The sequence below is a fragment of the Berghia stephanieae genome, chromosome 2 (genome assembly GCF_034508935.2).
Source record: "Berghia stephanieae isolate SIO BIC M18660-M18661 chromosome 2, UCSD_Bste_1.3, whole genome shotgun sequence".
In the NCBI taxonomy this organism is placed as follows: Eukaryota; Metazoa; Mollusca; class Gastropoda; order Nudibranchia; family Aeolidiidae; genus Berghia; species Berghia stephanieae.
This window is the reverse complement of record NC_088361.1, coordinates 73,564,258-73,583,720: the sequence shown is the minus strand read 5'-3', so window position 1 is coordinate 73,583,720 and position 19,463 is coordinate 73,564,258. Positions and strand designations below refer to the sequence as shown.

Below are 19,463 nucleotides of genomic sequence, written 5' to 3'. Positions count from 1 at the left end.
TTGATCGAATAAGGGTTCGGTATATCTTTAGAAGAGTGTTTGTGTCCGAACCCCATTCCATGACAGAACTCTCATTATTCTCATTGCTTTCATGCATCGCAGTCTGAGTTCTTTGATATGGGCGAGGAAATTTAGTTTCCTATCAAAGATCAAACCCAGGAATCGGGCTTCGTCCTTTACCTCAATTCTGGAATTGTTGAGATAAAGGTCAGGCTGTCTAATGCAGGTGCGTTTTCGGCAGAAGTGGACAGCTACTGTTTTTGATGGGGAGAAGGAGAAACCATTGAGATTTGCCCACTCCGACAGTTTGTTTAGTTGGAGTTGTAACTGTCTCTCAATGGTGTCCATACTCGATTTACTTCGATAGCATACTAGAAAGTCATCATCATATAAGGAACAGTCAACATTCTGTCTCATTGTATTCACTATTGAGTTTATTTTAATCTCAAACAGAATGGGAGACAGAATGCTACCCTGTGGAACTCCCTCTTCCTGATCAAATGGATCAGAAAAGGTGGATCCTGCTTTGACCTGAAAGGATCTGTTGTTTAAAAATGCTCTGACAAACATTGGAAGGTTTCCTCGTAGACCAAGATTGTGCAGATCTTTGAGGATTCCGAATTTCCAAGTTGTGTCAAAGGCCTTCTCGAGGTCAAAGAAGATTGCTACCAAGTGCTCACCTTTGGCAAAGGCCTCACGAATGAAGCTCTCTAGTCGAACAAGGTGATCAACAGTTGATCTGTTCTTTCGAAAGCCACATTGGAGGTCGGAGAGGGAGTTGTTGTGTTCCAAGTAGAACATCAGACGCTTGTTGACCATTTTCTCCATCAGCTTGCATAGGCAGCTGGTGAGAGAGATTGGTCGGTAGTTTGAAGCGTCCGAATGGTCTTTCCAGGTTTTGGGATTGGAATCACGGTGGCCAGATTCCAACTAGGTGGAAAAGTCTGTGTTGTCCATATCTTGTTATAGATATTCAAAAGGACAACCAGACTATCTTGTGGAAGATGTCGGAGTATTTCATAACTGATGTTGTCAGGACCCGGTGCTGTGACATTTGTGTCACGGAGGCAGGCACCCAACTCCTCAAGTGTAAATGGTTTGTTGTAGTCTTCAGTGTTTGTAGATGTAAAGTTTATTGGTGTGTTTTCTGCGTTTTGTATATGGCGCAGAAATTGTGGTGTGTGGTGTGCAGACGAGGAGTTCTGCGCCAGCCTCTCGGCCAGAGTGTTGGCAATTTCTTGTTCTGTTTCAGCCACGGATTCATCGGGACGTGTCAAGTGATTTAGTGAATCACTATCGGATCCCTTCAGTTTTCGTAACATCTTCCACACCCTATTCAGGGGTGTCTGGCTATTTATTTTGGAGACAAAGTTTTGGAAGGATCTCCGTTTGTTTTCTCGGAAGATCTTCCTACACTTTGCTCGTAATTTCCTAAATGTTGTGAAATTCTCAGGGATTGGGAATCTCATCGCTTTCCTGCATGCTTTTTTCTTCTCCCATAGGGCCGCTCGACATTCCTCTGTAAACCAGGGATTGTGTTTTCTTGGTCTTCCAGAGGTTGTTGGTATTGTCGAGCTGCAGATATTTGTTAAAATATTTTTATTTGTCATAGCTGTCCACCTCTGTCGTAAGGAGTCTGTGACACTCCTGTGAGAAAGTTTCCCAATCTGCTCGCCGAACACTCCAACGTTTGGGCTGTGGGGCCCTTGAAGTCGGGGTGATGTCGAGGCAGACTGGAAAATGGTCAGAACCGTGATCGTCATCGATCACAGTCCAGGAGAGCTCTGGAGCTAGTGTAGGATCACAAAAAGTGAGATCAATGGCAGACGTGGTAAGATTGTGAATATTTACCCGTGTTGCCTCGAGACCGTTTGCTAAGTATACATCCATTTTCATTATGAATGTCTCCACTGCTTTTCCCCTCTGGTTTGTGTCTGTGTTTCCCCAGAGAGGACTGTGAGCATTGAAATCTCCCATTATCACATAGGGAGGGGGGAGTTGGTTTAGAACTCCCTCTAGCTCAGCAGACTGGAGGCGGTGATCTGGTGGGATGTACACAGAGCAGATGGTGATTGGTCTGTGCAATGTCACTCTCACTGCTATTGCCTGTAGGTTTGTTCTTATTGGTATCAAGCGGTGGGGGGTGCTCTTTTTAGTGAGAATTGAAACTCCCCCACACGCTATCTGGCCATCAGAGTGAATCAGATGATTGGCCGTATATCCTTTTACTGTGTAGTCGTCTGCTGGTAATTTTGTTTCCTGCAGACAGACTACATCAGGATTCCTCTGGAGGAGGAGGTCCAATTCTGTTCTATTTGATCTGATCCCTCTGATGTTCCAGGAAATTAATCTTGTCTGACTAGGTATCCTAATTTTTTGTGGGGAGGTTAGGCAGTATGCCTGCCTTCAACCCTTTTACTTTTATTCTCCTAGGAGGAGAGACTTCCATAGGAGAAGGAGGCCCTGTGGGGGGCCTCTCGGTTTTCTTAGGGCTGAGTTTTTTTGAACCCTTGGGATTTTTTGGTCCCTCTGGGTTCTTAGATTTTTTTGGGCTTTGAGGCCCCTCAGGGGGATTTGTGAATCCCCCAACTGGTGTTGGTGGCTCCATATTCTGGGAAGGGGTGGGGTTTTGTTTTTGGGGGGATAGAGAGGGCTCAAGGGAGTGGAGATGGGGGGTGGGTCCAACATCCACGCCCATGAGGGGGAGAATTTTTTTGTTTGGGGAAGGAGGGGGGGTGGAGGTCGCCTTGGAGGTGGATGTGGAGGGGGTTGCAGGTTCCACATCTTGAACCTCCAATGTGTCAAAAAGATTTTTTGACACATTTGGGACCTTGTTTTTAGGTCTTGATGGCTTTTTCTTTTGAGGACTGTCTTTTCTAGTCTGTGCGATTTTGCCATGGCTGTTTTGGTTGTTACCAGCAGCCCTGGCAACTTCTGCGTAGCTCTTGGCAGAAACAGCGACCTGCCGAGGGGGGCAGATCACTGCTTTTGCCTGAGCAAACGTACCGCCGTAAGTGGCTCTGTATGTCAAGATTGCCTTTTCTTCTTGCCACTTGGGACAATCTTTCGAATGTGCTGCATGCTTGCCTTGGCAGTTCAGACAACAAGGGTCCACTTTGCAGTTTTCCTCATTGTGGTCTTCTTTGCCGCAGCGGGGGCATGTAGCTTTACGGCGGAAGTTTGTTTTAGTATGGCCGTACCGGTGGCAGTTAAAACATCTCATGGGGTTCGGGATGTAAGGCCGAACCTCCAAGTCGAGGTATTCAATTTTTACTCTCGACGGGGGTCTCGGGCTGTCAAAAGTCAGGATCCAGGTGTTGGTCTGGATTGTGTTGTTGCCGCGGCAGATGCTAACCCGCCGAGCTTCGACAACACCCTCCAGTTCCTCAACCATCTCCTGCTCAGAACAGCCTACCAGATCTCTGCTTCTTATGACACCTTTTGACCTATTGAGGCTCCTGTGAGCCTCAACGGTGACTGGGATGTCAGAGAATCTGGTACATCTCAAGAGGTTCTCACTCTCTTTTTGACCCTGCACTTGTATCATTAAAGTGCCAGAGTTGTTCCTGTTCAATGCCTTTGGTGTACCATCGCCATTTGCTTTGAGTGCCTTGCTGATGGTGAAGATACTCAAAGTGTTCAGTTTTATATTTTCCTCATTCGGTTGAATTACCAGGAACGGCGAGAATTTTGGGGTTGCCATTACTGGTAAGTCATCAAGAGTCATCGGGGCTGTAATGTTTCTTTTTTTTCCTGTCTGGGGTGGGGCTTTAAGGGGAGAGTTTTTACTATTTTTGGCCATGATATTTATAAGTTTTTATTCAACCCGGCTATATTGTGCCCACTAGCACGGCTCAGTCCCACACTTGGGGGGTAAGGCACTCACTGAAGCTATACTCCTCAAGTCTGGCCTCCTCTTGTCCTTCCATGGTCCTTGGGAGAAAAAAAAAAATAAATAAAAAAAAGGACTCAAGGGGTGGAGTTGGGGGACGTCCCGCCTCCAGGCCTTTCTCTCGGATTGACCCTAATCTTTGCGTTGCACAAAGACTGACTGCTGATTCACAGATGACAAACCATGATTAGAAAGAAATTTCATGGGGGACAGGAACTAGATATGGTTTTAAATCTAGTCCTTCCAATCTCTTTGCCTAAATGGAGGGGAGTGCCAAAAAATAGATTTGGCATCTCTGCGTTGGGTAGCTCGGGCCATCTACAAGGTAGGCTACCCACCCGTCTTTAGAGAAGCGTCAAGCCAAAGAGGAGTGTTGGGGTAGAAACACCTCGCAAGGTGAACCCCCCTCAGCCTCCAGGATCAATAGCTCCTCCTTATCGGGGTCCTCTCGGAACTGCGCACCCTCAGCAGAGAGGTGCCTGCTGTGCAGGATTTGGAAAGGAATATCTCCTCGTTGAACCTATTTCAACAGTACAGGGTATAGAGATACTGGGGGATAGAAGACAGTTAAGAAGGCTTGTTTTCCTCGGTTCTCTCTCTCTCTCTCTGTCCTGGCAACTCAATTTTGATAAGGAAGGGAAATTTGGAATCATTGGGGAAATGGGGTATGGAATGGAAATCATAGCTCAAATATGGTAAAAGGGGGTGGGATTTGTGCTATGCCATCGCCTTCCCTTGCTCTCTTTAAACTGAAACCGTCATTCCTCAAAACATCTTTTAAATACTACGTTCTTGGGATTTGGGGGGAGAAAAAGTTTGGGGATGATTGCCAGGACAAGAAAAATAGCAAAATGGGTGAATGAAGCCATTCTCATAAAGGGCTGGGATATGGGGGTCTGTGGAGCCACTATGTCTCTCCATGTTTGATCTCACCAGTCGGGTGGTTTTTCTTTGGTTACCACCAAAACCAGAATGGCTCTTTTAGTCGCCTTCTACGACACGCATGAGCTTACGGTGGCTCAATTCTTTTCCCTCTCAGTTGAGGGACCCCGGAGACCACACGGGGTGAGGAGAGGAGAAAGATGAAGTTTGAGGAGAGGAGAGCAAGGAGGAAAGAGAGGCAGCAGATCCAAATACCAAACACACAGTCAAACTACGTGTGCAACAACTGCGGTAGAGACTGCCATGCAAGGATTGGTCTGCTGAGTCGCACCCGTCGTTGCTCTCATTCAACAAGACTGATGAGACTAAAGCCATACAGGGCGCAAACCATCGTCTCTTGAGACGGAAGGATGCCTACTCTCTCTCTCTCTCTCTCTCATGTATATATATATATATATATTGGCCTCACACAGAAATTCTGCGAGGAGCGACACTAAAGGGTCATCTTTTTTATTTGAAGAAATATCCTAAACTTCTCTGCACAGTCATAATGTATATGTTTGGGAAGGATGATTGCATATAATTTTTTTCGAAAAAAGTTGCCCGTTGCTGTGGAAACGACGCCATATTGGAAAATAAACAAAAATCTTTAAAAGTCAAAGGCTTTTTTGTTTATCAACCGATTGCCATAATATTTTGGTCAGAGGTAGAAAAAAGGAAAATAAAGAGGCTCTAGAAGCCCGATTTTTAATTTTTAAATTAGAAACTTTAAAAATTAAGGTCAAATTTACTACTCAATTATTCCCCTTGAAAAAAGTAACATAATTTCAAATTACTCATAAAAAAATATTTTTTTTCAAAAATCCGGTTTTTAGTGCCGAAAATTGCAGTTTTGAGAAAAACGCATTTAAAAGTCAAAGTAAACGAGTTTAGGGAAAAACTCTCCTCTCGCTCTCTGATTGGATTGTGACCACATGGCATAATTAAGAACAATGTGACTGAGACTGGTCTGTGCATCGTATTAATCTTATCACAAGACTCACCACATCCCTTCCACCATCTTGAAAACACCATAAAAAACAACTCCTGGATAATGACATAATAATTGATCTTATTTTGATCGGAAGGAAGTTGTGATGAATTCTACATATTATGTAAAATACGAGAGAGAGAGAGAGAGAGAGAGAGAGAGAGAGAGAGAGAGAGAGAGAGAGAGAGAGAGAGAGAGAGAGAGAGAGAGAGAGAGAGAGAGACCATAAGCACCTTATCACAGAGAAAGTTAAAAAAAAGAGACCCATACCCCACCTTCTTTTTGGACAATCAACTAATCAAGACCACTGCTGGTCTAGTGTCAAGTTTTACATTTGGTGTCAGTCTGTCGGCTGACTTCACAAAAACAAGAGTGCCACCAAAATTCACACACTTGGCACAGGTGTCTAAATATGACAGAGGGCATGATGACAACCACATTCCCTAGCCGGCGGGCATTCTCCCGTAATCTGGATAGGCTGTCATGATGGCAAACAGCAGGCAATCTCCCATGTATGCATCTTGTAGTTTGACAATGCTTCAATTTTCGTTCATATCTGAATCCCTGACGCTCATAAGAGGAGAAAGTTGATGAGAATAATTTTCCACACCTATGATTTTTAAAACATGAACTTAATTGAAACCAATGAGCATTTAAGATGAGTAATAACATTGTAAGATAAAAATAAACACCATTACTCACAGGCATAAATATAAAATCTGCATGAAGAATAAGACAGAGATCCTTTGCCACTGCCAACAACTTTTCTCTAATCAGCTTTATCTCACTCAGAGGGGAAGCAGCCACAAGTTGCAAAAGAGACAAATTGCTTTCATGAATCAAGGCACAAGCTGCAAATAAAAAATAATAAAATGGATTAATTTCAATTCAATTCAAACGTTTATTTTAGGCAATTGCCAATATGAACCATGCATTTTCATATAATTTCAAATAAATACAGGTAACACAAAAATACCAAAATAATTAAATAGATAAATAGATAGATAAATAAATAAATAAATAAATATATAAATAAATATGAATATAATCAATAAATAGGCAGAAAAAAATAGAGAAATATGTGAATAAATACATAAATAACCATAACTTGACCATAATAATATATAAACTAATAAAAATCATTTTTCAAGAAACAATAATAATAAGAAGAAGAAGTAAACGGTTAATTACATTGAAAAATAAGTCATCCAGCATAGACAATGACAGAAAAACATTTCTAGGGAAAATATAAAAGAATAAATACATAAATAAAAAAAAATAAAAAAAATAAAAATCCATGTTCAAACAAACAACATATGTACAAGTAAGTCAACGGTCATTGAAAAATAAGTCGGAAAAAAATCCATATTCAAATAAATAACATATTTACAATTAAGTCAATGGTCATTGAAAAATCGTCATCGAACACAGACAATGACAGAAAACATTTCTAGTGAGAAAAAAAGGGAAACCACTCACAAACACACACCTGGTCACAATGTCACCATATAAAGTGACTACTCAAAAAAGATAGATGCAATTTGAAATTTGATGATAATAATATGTTATGCTGAAGGTGTTGATGACGATGACAATGGCATCGTTGATAAATTGTGGTAGTCACAATGTCGAGGCCAATGATGATGAGGTTAGTGCTAATCAGCATGATGATATTTGTGTTGCTAATGGAAATGGACTGTTATGATCCATAACACGATGAAAACATGCTGATGTGGATCATTATGATGATGTTGGTGACAATGACGTGGACGACACTTGTGATAGCAATGACGCTAGTAAGAATGACCATGAAATGACTGAATACAATGATGGTGATAGTAATGACGAAGAGATGAATGTTAACATAAAATCAATCTGATATAGTCATATATTCATATATATATACTTTATATCACAAACATTAATAGATTGAGTCTGATTGACTCCTGCCCCCCACACCGACACATACAGGTTTGATATAGTTATAGTTTAAACTGCGTTTCACCAAATTGCATTTAAGGTTGTCATTGTAGAAATACCAGTCAGATAAACAACTTCTACCTCCATAAGGCAGCAAAGAAACAGTTAAGGCCATGCATATAATATATTCATAATTCGTATAGGAGCGTGCACTCTCTCCACACATTCATTGCATCAATTTTATTTTCTTCCTTGCATTTAACTATCAATCTCTCACCCTACCCTATGTCTCCTGCAGATTAATAATATTCATTCGATAAATAATTCTCTCTGATAACCCAGCCTTTTATAGGGTGCAACCCAGCACATTGTGAGGCCAGTCACAAGTCCGGATAAATGGGGAGTGTTTGCTCAGGAAGGGATCCTGGCAGTAAAACTCAAGTCACAACTAATGAATGAATGAAAACAGAAATATTATACCAGATCGGCCGAGGCCTGGGATAAAAACGACCAGCAGGATGGCAGTGGAAATTCAGTGACTGCTGGTCACCAACAAAAGGAGGAAAGGCGTAAAATATGGTCAAGGAAACGGATGGGAGTGGAGATCAAGATTGGAAGTTTGAACGTTGGAAGTTTGACGGGCAGATGAATGGAAATCGCTGATGCTATGAAAGAAGAATAATTAATATTCTGTATGTGCAAGAAACAAAGTGGAAAGGCGAATCAGCAAGGGAGATTGGTGGAGGATTTAAAATATTTGATAAAGGAAATGAGGCCACATGAAATGGAGTGGGTATTCTGGATAAAGAACTTGCACAAAATGTTGTTAGAGTCCAAAGGGTGTCTGAGTGACAGACTTATGTGGATCAAGATCATAGTCAATATGGAGCAAATCACTGTCATGAGTACATATGCACCCCAGACAGGCTGTACGCAAGACAAGAAGGAAGAATTTTGGAAGGAGATTGATGAACAACTGGAAATGTTCGACAAATCAGAGATTTCATCGGTGCGGACTTGAATGGACACGTTGGAGAAAGCAATATCGGAGAGGAGAGATGTTTGGAAATGTATGGGTATGGCAGCAGAAATGAAGAAGGCGAAGATATTGTGAGAATTGCAACAAAGATGGATCTGGCAATACTAAATACATATTTTAGAAAGAAAGATGAGTACAGAGTGACGTATTCAAGTGGTGTGAGAAAGACAAGTATGTTGTGCTGGAGGAGAAATTTGAAGGAAGTATCAGATTGTGGCAGTTTGCTGGGAGAGAGAGAGTGGTAGCGCAACATAAGAGTGTTATTGCGAAAGTGGTATTTGGAAAGAGGAAGATAAAATAGAAACAAAGTGAGGGAAAAACACGATGGTGGAAAGTAAAAGAGGAAGAGCAAAGAGAAATATTTGCGAATATTTGTGAAAGGAAGACTAGGAATTGATTTCCCAAAAGAATGGAAAGAATTGCTGATACAATCCGTGAAGTGGCCAAAGAATGCTATGGGTCAGCTTGGGAAGAGGAAAAGATAGAAAAGAAACATGTTGGTGGAATGAAGAGGTTCAAGAAGCAATAAAGAAAAAGAGGGAAGCAAGGAAGAATATGAAGACAAACAGGGATGCTATGAAAGTAAATGAATATAAACAGGCAAAGAAAGAAGCAAAAAGAGCCGTTGCAAAAGACATTCAAAGATATGTATGAGCAATTAGAAAGTAAAGAAGGCCAGAAAAATATTTTCAGAAGAGCGAAATAGAGGGACAAGAATAGGAGAGATATACAACATATTAAGATGATCAAAGACGAGAATGGAAGAATATTGGGCAAAGATGAAGAGATTCGAGCAAGATGGAAAACATACTACAAACGCCTCATGAATGAAGAGAATGGCAGGGAGAGGAGAAGTGCAGTTATACAACCTAAAGAGAAGATAGTAAATGAGATAAGCAAGAATGAGGTGTGGGAGGCAGTGCGCAAGATGAAAAGAGGGAAAGCAGACGAGATACCAGCAGAAGTCTGGAAGCCACTTGGAGATGAAGGGTTAAATTTCCTTGTATGGTTTTTCAAAGACATCTTACAGAAAGAGAAAATGCCAGAAGAATTGACAACAAGTACATTGATTCCCATATACAAAAATAAAGGAGATGTTCAAGAATATGGCAACTATAGGGGCATCAAGTATACAATGACGGTATGGGAAAGAGCAATCGATAAGAGGATTAGAAAAGATGTAGACATAAGTGAAGAACAGTTTGGATTTTTTGCTGGTAAAAGTACAAGAGATGCTATATTTGCTTTAAAAGTGACCACAGAGAAGTATCGAGAAAAGCAAAGAGAATTACATGGTGTGTTCATTGACCTGGAGAAAGCATATGACAAGAAATGTGGTACTGTCTAAGAGCAAAGGGCGAAAAAGAGAAATATATCAAAGTTATTCAAGATATGTACAAAGGAAACAAAACAGTGGTAAGGACAGCTGTTGGCTCAAATGATCCATTTAATGTAAGAGTTGGATTACACCAGGGATCTGCTCTCAGTCCACTCCTTTTTGCAATAGTAATGGATGTCCTAATAGAACCCATTCAGCGAGAGGCACCATGGAACATGATGTATGCGGATGATGTAGTACTTTTGAATGATACAAAAGCGGAGGCGGAAAAGGAACTGGAAGAGACAAACCAATGCAAATACTTAGGAACAACTGTTCAAGGAGATGGGGGCAATGAGATGAAGGTTAAGAAGAGGATACAGGCAGGCTGGAATAATTGGAGTAAGGTAACTGGAGTTATGTGTGACAAACGAATTTCCGCAAAGCTGAAGAGGAAAATATATACAACAGTTGTAAGACCAGCAATGTTATATGGGCTAGAGACAGAAGCTACAACAAAGAAACAAGATAAAGAAGTTGAGGTGGCAGAAATGAGGATGTTGAGATGGTCACTTGGCTGGACAAGAAAAGATAAAGTGAGAAATGAACGAATTGGAAGGTCTACTGAAGTGAAGAATGTATCAATAAAAGATGAGAGAAGATAGATTGAAATGGTTCGGACATGTAAAGAGACGAGAGAGGGAGTACGTGGGAAGGAAAGTATTGAACTTACAATTAGTGTGAAAGAGGAAAAAGGTACGCCCAAAGACTAGATGGTGGGATAAGGTAAAGGATGATATGAAAGACCTGGGCCTGGAGAAAGATGATGCTCTGAATCAAGATGCATGGAGATGTGGCATTCATTATGGCAACCCTGCAAACTGCGGGGTAACCTGAAAGAAGAAGAAATAGTTCTCTCTGATATTGCCTCTGTACCCTGTAACAGTAACCCCAGAACCTTTTGCAAAACCCTTTTTTGGCATTGGAGGAGTCAAATAAACTCTTATCATACTCGTTTTTCAAAATAATTTATCTGGCAAACAACCCCTCCTCTCATTTACAAACCTCTTACCCTCAATCAAACAATGAAATTCATCCTCTAGCACCCCACATACTTCACACAATTTTTCTTCACGATTCAATTTCACATTTCCCCATCTCCCATTCTCAATAGAAAGTAGATGTGAGCTTATCCTAGTTTGGTTATTGCCACTCTGAAATTTCTATGTTCTAAATTTAGATAGGACTCGAATCGGAAGGCATTTTTAACGTGTTGAAACAGACGGGGAGAACTGGTATTTCCGACATCACATAACAATTCCTGTTTTGTAAATATCTTTCATTCTTTGCTCAAACACAGATAGAAAACATCGATTGTCGCCAACATACTGGTTAATCCAGTAAATGCCCATGCCACAACTTAATAGTAGTTTGTTTTACTAGACTTACAAGTAACAGCGGTATGGCTAGTGGAGATTGTCACATTTCAATATATACAATGTTTACAAATTTTAGTTTTGTGGATGACGGGTTTATAATATTCAACCAATATTTAATTACTTTAATCTTTCTCTCAATAATCGGTGGATAACGACCTACTTCCCCATACACAAAACAATTTGGAGTACTCTTTTTGATGCTAAGTATGGATTTTAGGAAAGAAACATAAACATTTTTAATTGGGTCACATTGTCGTAAGTCCCATACTTCGCTACCAGAATTGGTAGCACCACAGAGTTGAATCATTTTAGTTGTTCATTTGGCATTATCTCTGTGTTCCTACTCATTTTCCTTTTAATTGCAAAAGAAGCTCTAGTCGCTGAATTTTGTAGGCCCTCAATACGTTCTGAGAATGATCCTGATGTGCTTATAACGCAGCCAAGGTATTTAAAAGATGATACAACTTCTAACCCCCCCCCCCCCCCCCAATACTTCTAGCAGGCATGTTTGCTCAGTCTACCCCCCTTCCTGAATACAACTATTTTCGTTTTGTTTGTGTTGACATTCAGACCCCACTTTCTACAATAATTTCCCAGGTTATCTAAACCGCTTTGTAGGCCCTCTTTGTTTCACTCACTAAAGCTTGGTCATCGGCAAAAACTAAAATCTTCAGAATAATGTCATCTATCTTTACACCAATATTGTCATTGGATAGTTCATCCTCGAGATCGCTTATATGAATAATTAAACTAATATTGGTGAACATACTTCCCCCTGTAGTAGCCCATTATTAGAAGAGAACCACTCTTTGTGGCCCTTAATTGGTAATTTAATATTTGAATAAATAGATTAAAAAATATTAAGATTTTTTTGAGCTTATGCCCAACTTAAATAATTTGGTGAAAAGAACAGCCCTATCTATTCTGTCATATGCCTTTTCATAATCAATAAAACAGCAATATAATGTCTTCCCCCATGCTATGATGAAGGTCTCCATTATTCCATGTAAAACAAATAAACAGTTTATTGTCCCCCTTCCTTTCGAAAACCAAATCGTGCCTCACTGCATGGTGTTTTCCCCTCTGAGCGGTATTTCAGAGCTAAGTCAACTCGACTCCATTAGTAAGGTCAGCTCATGAGTGGAACAGGTAGCAGTCAGGGGGGAATCTGTGATGCCGCTGATGGTAATTACTTTCTACAATTTTTCATGGTATTGCTCAGTTGTTAACATGAATATGAAAATTGTCCCTCACCACAAGCAAAGCAAGGGTTTCTTTCATCATATGCCATGGTTGATTGTATCCTCTTAAGGCTGCTCATAAGAGAAGTGTCAATTTAGTGGTTTTTGAGCTATCAATGGAATTCATTTGTTGTAATTTGCATATTGATAATTTAATTCACAGCAGCAGAAAATGATTGAAACGAGCATCATTGTGAAGAAAAATGCCAAGTTTTGTTGTCTGAGCAGTAACATTTTAAAAGATATGAATTTTTTATTGTAAAATTATTGTTTGGCACGACTTGGTGAGATCCCCATTTTCTCTCCCACAGTATCCCATGTCATGGATCATGTCCAAATATCAGTTTAGGAATAAATTATAAAGCATTAGACGAAAATATTATTAATCTTATTTTTTAAAGCATTTAACTGATCTAAATATGTAGTTTTGGGTACAATTGAAAGCCAACTTTCCAATGGCTTGATGACTGTTTTCTGTACTTTCATTCCTTAAAATTCAAGTCAAAATGTGATTTTTTAAAAGAATGTTAGGCATTATTGTTTGAAGATATATACTGCTTTTGTGTGGTTGTCTCAGGAAATTGCCGTCTTTATGGTATAGTATCATATGGGTGTTAATGTTTAGGGACATTGAAATCTATCTCACTTAGTCGTATTTTTGCATGTTGAATAAGTAATATAATGTAAATTCAAGTCCCCCTTTTGTGCACAAGTGAATGTGTTAACATTTTATAGACTGAAGCGTCCAGATATATATGGCAGTGATTTCCCATAACTTACTTGACCTTGCTGTGATATGCCTGTGGTGTTATACTGATTTGACTCTTGATTCGTTATTCAATTGTTTTATCTCTAAATTTGACTGACTGGAGTTCAATGGTATATCAGATGACTTTATAAGACAATGACTAAATGTATATTCTTGGAGGAAAGATGATTCTATATACCCTGTATGGACAGTGTGGTTCGTTTTGAATGTAGTTGTTTAATAAGGAGAATAAGGTCGCTACTTGGAATAAACTATATGCCCTCATAATTTTGAATCCTCTTTTGTCCACAAACTGTGTCCGTCTGTTTGAGCAAATTATTTAATTTAACTGTACCAGTGCTTAGTGTTAGTTGTAATTGATGATTGATACTGCAATATTTGTAGCATGTCCAGTAACCTTGTTGGGTGATTGTTTTTGTTTTTTTCTTGTAAAAAGATAATCCTTTATAGGCAGATTGGTAGTAAATTGAGAAATTGAAAACATACACAATATTGGTTTTTAGGTTTTACTGGTAAATTAAGACTTATCCAAATGTTTATTCTCGTGACTTATTTTACCACATAATGACAGAAATTATATCAGTTTACCGTTATGACAAACAAACTGTTTAAGAGGAATAGATATGGTCAAAAAATATACAGAACTAACAAAACCAAGAATAAATCAAGAAAATCAACTGCCAATATGATAATAATGCACAGGAACATAGATGCACATATGTACTTTTGATATTTATTAAAACTCGTGAGATACTGTCGCTGAGTTTTGAATAATGAATCTTTTATTTAAGTGCACCATAATTTACAAGCACTTAAAATTATATCCACAATTTGTGATATTAAAAGAAAACAATTAACCACAAGAATGTCAAATTTTCACTGATGTTTAGAAAGACAACTGATTTTTAAAATCAAAATAATAAAATGAAAGAGGCTGTTATTGTTTTTCCACTATTCTTCTTCTTAGGTTCCATGCCTGGTCCAGGCTTAATGGTTCTTTGAATTTCAGTGGTGGTTCATTTCTATTTGGATCATTGTACAATTCGCCTATGTATTCTACCCATCGAATAATCTTTCAAGAGACACGGAGACAAGGATTTGATTGGGATGAAGTGCTCCCTGAAGAGATACAAAAGAAATTGAACAAGTGGATGGAAGACTTCCAAGAAATAAAGAAATGGTGGATACCTCGCTGTATCACACTCAGACTTTGGACAAGTGATGAAAAAAAACAGCTCTTGATTTATGCTGATGCCTCTGAAAAAGCATACGGATGTTGTGCTTACATGAAAACCACAGATGGAAACCAGATTAACATTTCCTTGGTGATGTCAAGAGTCAAAGTGGCACCCCTCAAAAAGGTCACCTTACCCAGACTTGAACTATTGGCTGCTCTTTTAGGCGCAAGACTTTTGAAATTTATTATAACCTCCCTTGAGTTGAACACTAACATTCGATACACCCTTTGGTCCGACTCTCAAATAGTATTAAATTGGATAAAGGGGGACCCAGCAAGATGGAAGCAATTCATCCGCAATCGTGTGATGGAGATTCAAAATTTGACTGACCCATCACATTGGAGACATTGCTCAGGTGAGACAAATCCCGCTGACTTTCTGACTAGAGGCTTGAGTGCTAGTGTCTTACTGACCTCACACAGGTGGCTAAGAGGACCTGACTGGTTAAAAGAACAACAGACACATAGTGATGAAGAGACACTCACTGAATATGACGTTGACTCAATACAGGAAGAACAAGAGATGATAGATACACCAAATGTGTGTTCTGTTGAAACAGACACCACACCCCTTATAGATTTTGGAAGATTTTCTAGCTTTGGAAAGTTACTGAGAGTAATTGTCTTAGTATTGAGTTTTGTGAAAAAGGTACGAAAAATTAAGGATGACCACAACAAGGAACTGACTGAGGCTAAACTGTTTCTGTTCAAATCCCTTCAGAATCAGTACTTCAGAGAAGAGAAAAGTTATCTTGAGAAGGGACGAGTCATTTGGAAAGGCTCGCCTTTGAGGCGGCTATCGCCTTTCTTAGGAGAGGGCGGTTTACTTAGGGTAGGAGGAAGATTGGAAAAGAGTCAAGACCTATCATTTGATGAAAAGTACCCTATTATCCTACCTAAATGTCACGTGACACAGTTGTTAGTTAAGTCACAGCATGTACAGTTGAAACATGCTGGTCTTAACCTCCTTATGACTTCCTTGAGAAACAAATACTGGATTATGTCTCTTAGACAAATGGCAAAAAGAGTCATACGTTTCTGTGTGGAGTGCCAGAGACAGGACTCCAGGTTAATGGAGGAACGCACTGGGCTATTGCCTGAGAACCGTATATCCAAGGCCACACCTTTCAGTATTATAGGTGTTACTATGCAGGACCCTTATTTTGCTCAGACAATGAAGGTAAGAAACTCTACATTTTGTTGTTCACCTGTGTGGCTGTTCATTTAGAACTAGTGGATTCCTTGACTGCTGCTGATTTCTGCTTGGCGCTGAAGAAATTCGCATCGAGGCGGGCTATGCCAGCTGTAATCTATTCTGACAATGCACAAACCTTTAGGAAAGTGCAGGCCTTGATTAACAAAGAACTTGGTCATGAAACTATCAGGTGGAAGAAACAACCTGCGTTAGCCCCATGGTAGGGAGGGTTCAATGAGAGAATGGTTCGTTCAGTTAAATCTAGTCTTCGGAAGTCCATTGGTAGGTGGTCAATGCCCCGAAAGGAACTTGAAACTGCTTTAACTGATGTTGAAGCTTGTATTAACTCTAGACCACTAATAGGGTCCTCTGAAAATGAAAGTTATTTAACACCTTCTCATTTCCTGATAGGAAGGGGTTGCCCACTAACACCAGTGGAGGTCACAGATCTAAATAAGGTTTTAGATTTACCTACTCTTGAGAATGAGCATACATGGTTACTTGACCAATTCTGGGCCGTGTGGAGATTAGAATACATTCGAACCCTGCCTGCTTCAAAAAAGAAATAAACGTGGAAAACAGGGATTGTGTGAGGGAAATTTGGTTCTCATCCAAGATCCTAATAAGAAGAGAATGATGTGGGATATGGGTCGGGTGCTAAGGCTGTTTCCTGGCACAGACGGGTGCGTACGAGCAGCTCAGATTCGAACCAGAAACCAAATTATTGACCGGCCCATTCAGAGATTGGTTCCATTGGAATTGGATCAGGCTGAGGATCAATCTGAGGATTGGTCTACTAGTGGTGATAATTCTTTTCTTGAGAACAATATAAATACTTGTGATGAACGCTTGGTAGAGAATGAGAGAGTTGGGTCAATGGGAGAATCACAAATAACTCGTTCTGGCCGTTCTATTTGGCCTAGAAATGTGTTGGATCTTTAAATGTTGGTTGAAACTAAATGCATTTTAGTCTTATGACTATGACTTTGTTCTAACTCTATTCTTAATAATTTCATTCGTATTTTTTGTAATTTTGCCTGAGCAGAAAGCAATTCTGTGACTTTATGTTCTCTTTGATTTCCCTTAGTAACGGGTATCTTTGGGTAATTATTTGAGATTATTAATTGTGATTAATGAGAAGATCATGTAAAATTTTTTGGGTGTTTGGGAATACCATTTGAACCAGACAGTGCATTTTGTAATTTTGTTTTACTCTTAATTTGGGGCTTTGTTTTGTTTTGTTTTTGCTTTTGTTGGCTTTTTATTATTATTATTTTTTTTTATTTTGGTTGATTAAATTTGGATTCTTTGGTCTTACATAGGCTAAGACCAGGTGGGGAGTATGTTGAAAATATAGATGAATGAAGAATTTATTGTATTACTTCCTTTGTTTACGAAATTATAATTTGCCTTTATTCTGAACTGTTTGGACTGCAATGTTGTTGACTTTTGGCTTTTAATAATAATAATAATAATAATAATAATAATAATAATAATAATAATAATAATAATAATAATAATAATAATAATAATAATTATAATAATACTTTATTGCATCCCAAAAAGGAAATTTTTTGTACAGACGTGTTATAATTTACACATAAGATAAAAATACAATGGAAATAGGATGTATATATATAAAAAAGGAGCAGCTCTATAACCAGAGCTGCGCTTTATAATATGAATAATTTCAAACACTGTAAAATAGTTAAAACTGTCACTATAAATTGAAAATTGAAAAGATTGCAAAACAAATAAATTAATAAATTAATATTTATATTTTTAAAAAGTAAAAATGAGAAATAATTATATAAAATGATTATTGCTTGTTGTTATAAAGCCTAATACTGGACGGCAGAAAAGATTTTCGGTGTCTCTCTGTTTTCGTTGAAATAGAGAAAGGGCGACCACTTCTTTCTGACATAATAATTGATGGTCTTAGTGGATGATACTGGTCATGTAATATTTTAGTTATTTTATTTATACAAAATTTCTCGTATAAAAGATCTACATCGTCAACATCATTTATATAGCGTTTAATGGATTTTTTAATATTTGAATTTATTTTGTTCCTTTCCACTGCTAAGCAATTGCCTCCCCAAGCTGTTATACAAAATGACAAAACACTTTCGATTACTGCTCTATAAAATAATGTGCAGAGGGTTTTATCTATTCTAAACTGAGAGAGTTTTGATAAAAAATATGTACGTCTGCACATCTTATGCCTAATTATTTTCAAGTGTTCATCCCACTTGAGCCTGTCATCAATCGTTACACCAAGGTATTTGTAGTGAGGAACTCGCTGGACGAATTGGTCCTTTAATTTTAACGGTTCTATCGGTTCCTTCACTCTCCTAAAGTCAATCACTAGCTCCTTTGTCTTGCTTATGTTAAGCTCTAGGTGGTGGGCATCACACCAAGACACAAATCTATCAATTTCTTGCCTATAAGCCACTTCGTTGCCATTTGTTATGAGGCCTTGAAGAGCGGTGTCATCTGCAAACTTTATTAAAGGTACACTCAGGTTTTGACTTCTACAGTCATTCGTGTATATTGTGAATAATACAGGGGACAATACACAACCCTGAGGAGCACCAGTATTTGTAGTTATACAGGAAGATTTGTTTTGTCCTAATTGAACATATTGTGCTCTCTCCGTAAGAAATTCGAGCACCCAAGCAATTATATACTTGTTTAAATTCAGACTAGTCAATTTTTGAACAACCAACTGAGGTTGCATTGTATTGAACGCTGAAGAAAAATCTGCAAAAAGCAATCTGCAATAGCTCCTAGCGTGATCTAGATGCCTGTAGATGTTGTTTGTAAACAGCAAAATGGCATCTTCTACGCCACGTCCTGGTTTGTAAGCAAATTGATGACTATGACTCAATGGCATAAACTGATTCCTAATTTTAACAAGAACAAGTTTTTCTAAAGATTTCATGACTATTGAAGTCAGTGCAAGAGGTCTGAGATCGTTCATAGTTTCAAGTTTTTCTTTTTTTGGAACAGGAATAATTTTTGAAGTTTTCCAAATTTCAGGGATCGAAACGCATTGGAGGGACCAGTTAAAAATACAGTAGAATTACTTTAAACCGAAATTTTGGGGACCTTCTAAACCATTTCGGTTTAAAGACATTTTGGTTTAAAGCAAGTTCCTGTTTTGCGATGTTTTTCAAGGGTAGTAACTATTTAAGAAATTTGCTCATTTAATCGTATCATGGGTTTCCCCATAAATGTAGTTGTTGAATAAATGCCGTCTTCGTAACCATTTTAAAAATCATTATTTTTTTATTTTATTATTAAAAATAAAAAAATTTTTTGGTGTGGTTTTAAAATATTTTTGGGAGTTTTCGTTTTCAATTCAAAATTGTTGAGAGAGTTGAGTTCGAAATGCCGTGTTTTTTACATATCTCCGTCTTGATCAACTTTTTTTTCATCGACTTCACATAGTATTTTAATTTTGAACTCCAACGTGTAAGCACAGTGCTTTCTTTTAGA

The 19,463-nt window shown here is 38.7% G+C and overlaps 1 protein-coding gene and 1 long non-coding RNA gene across 6 annotated transcripts in view; one reads left to right on the top strand and one right to left on the bottom strand.

The window, feature by feature from the left end:
• LOC144965503 (glycerol-3-phosphate acyltransferase 1, mitochondrial-like) overlaps nt 1-19,463 on the bottom strand; it is a 279,629-nt gene that overhangs the window by 84,360 nt on the left and 175,806 nt on the right. For all 5 annotated transcript variants that reach the window (XM_078900905.1, XM_078900903.1, XM_078900906.1 and 2 more), the window contains one exon: nt 6,507-6,655. In XM_078900905.1, coding sequence (XP_078757031.1) covers nt 6,507-6,655 — 149 coding nt within the window. The remainder of the gene's footprint in view (nt 1-6,506; nt 6,656-19,463) is intronic.
• LOC144965506 (uncharacterized) overlaps nt 1-19,463 on the top strand; it is a 94,237-nt gene that overhangs the window by 71,554 nt on the left and 3,220 nt on the right. The window lies entirely within an intron of this gene.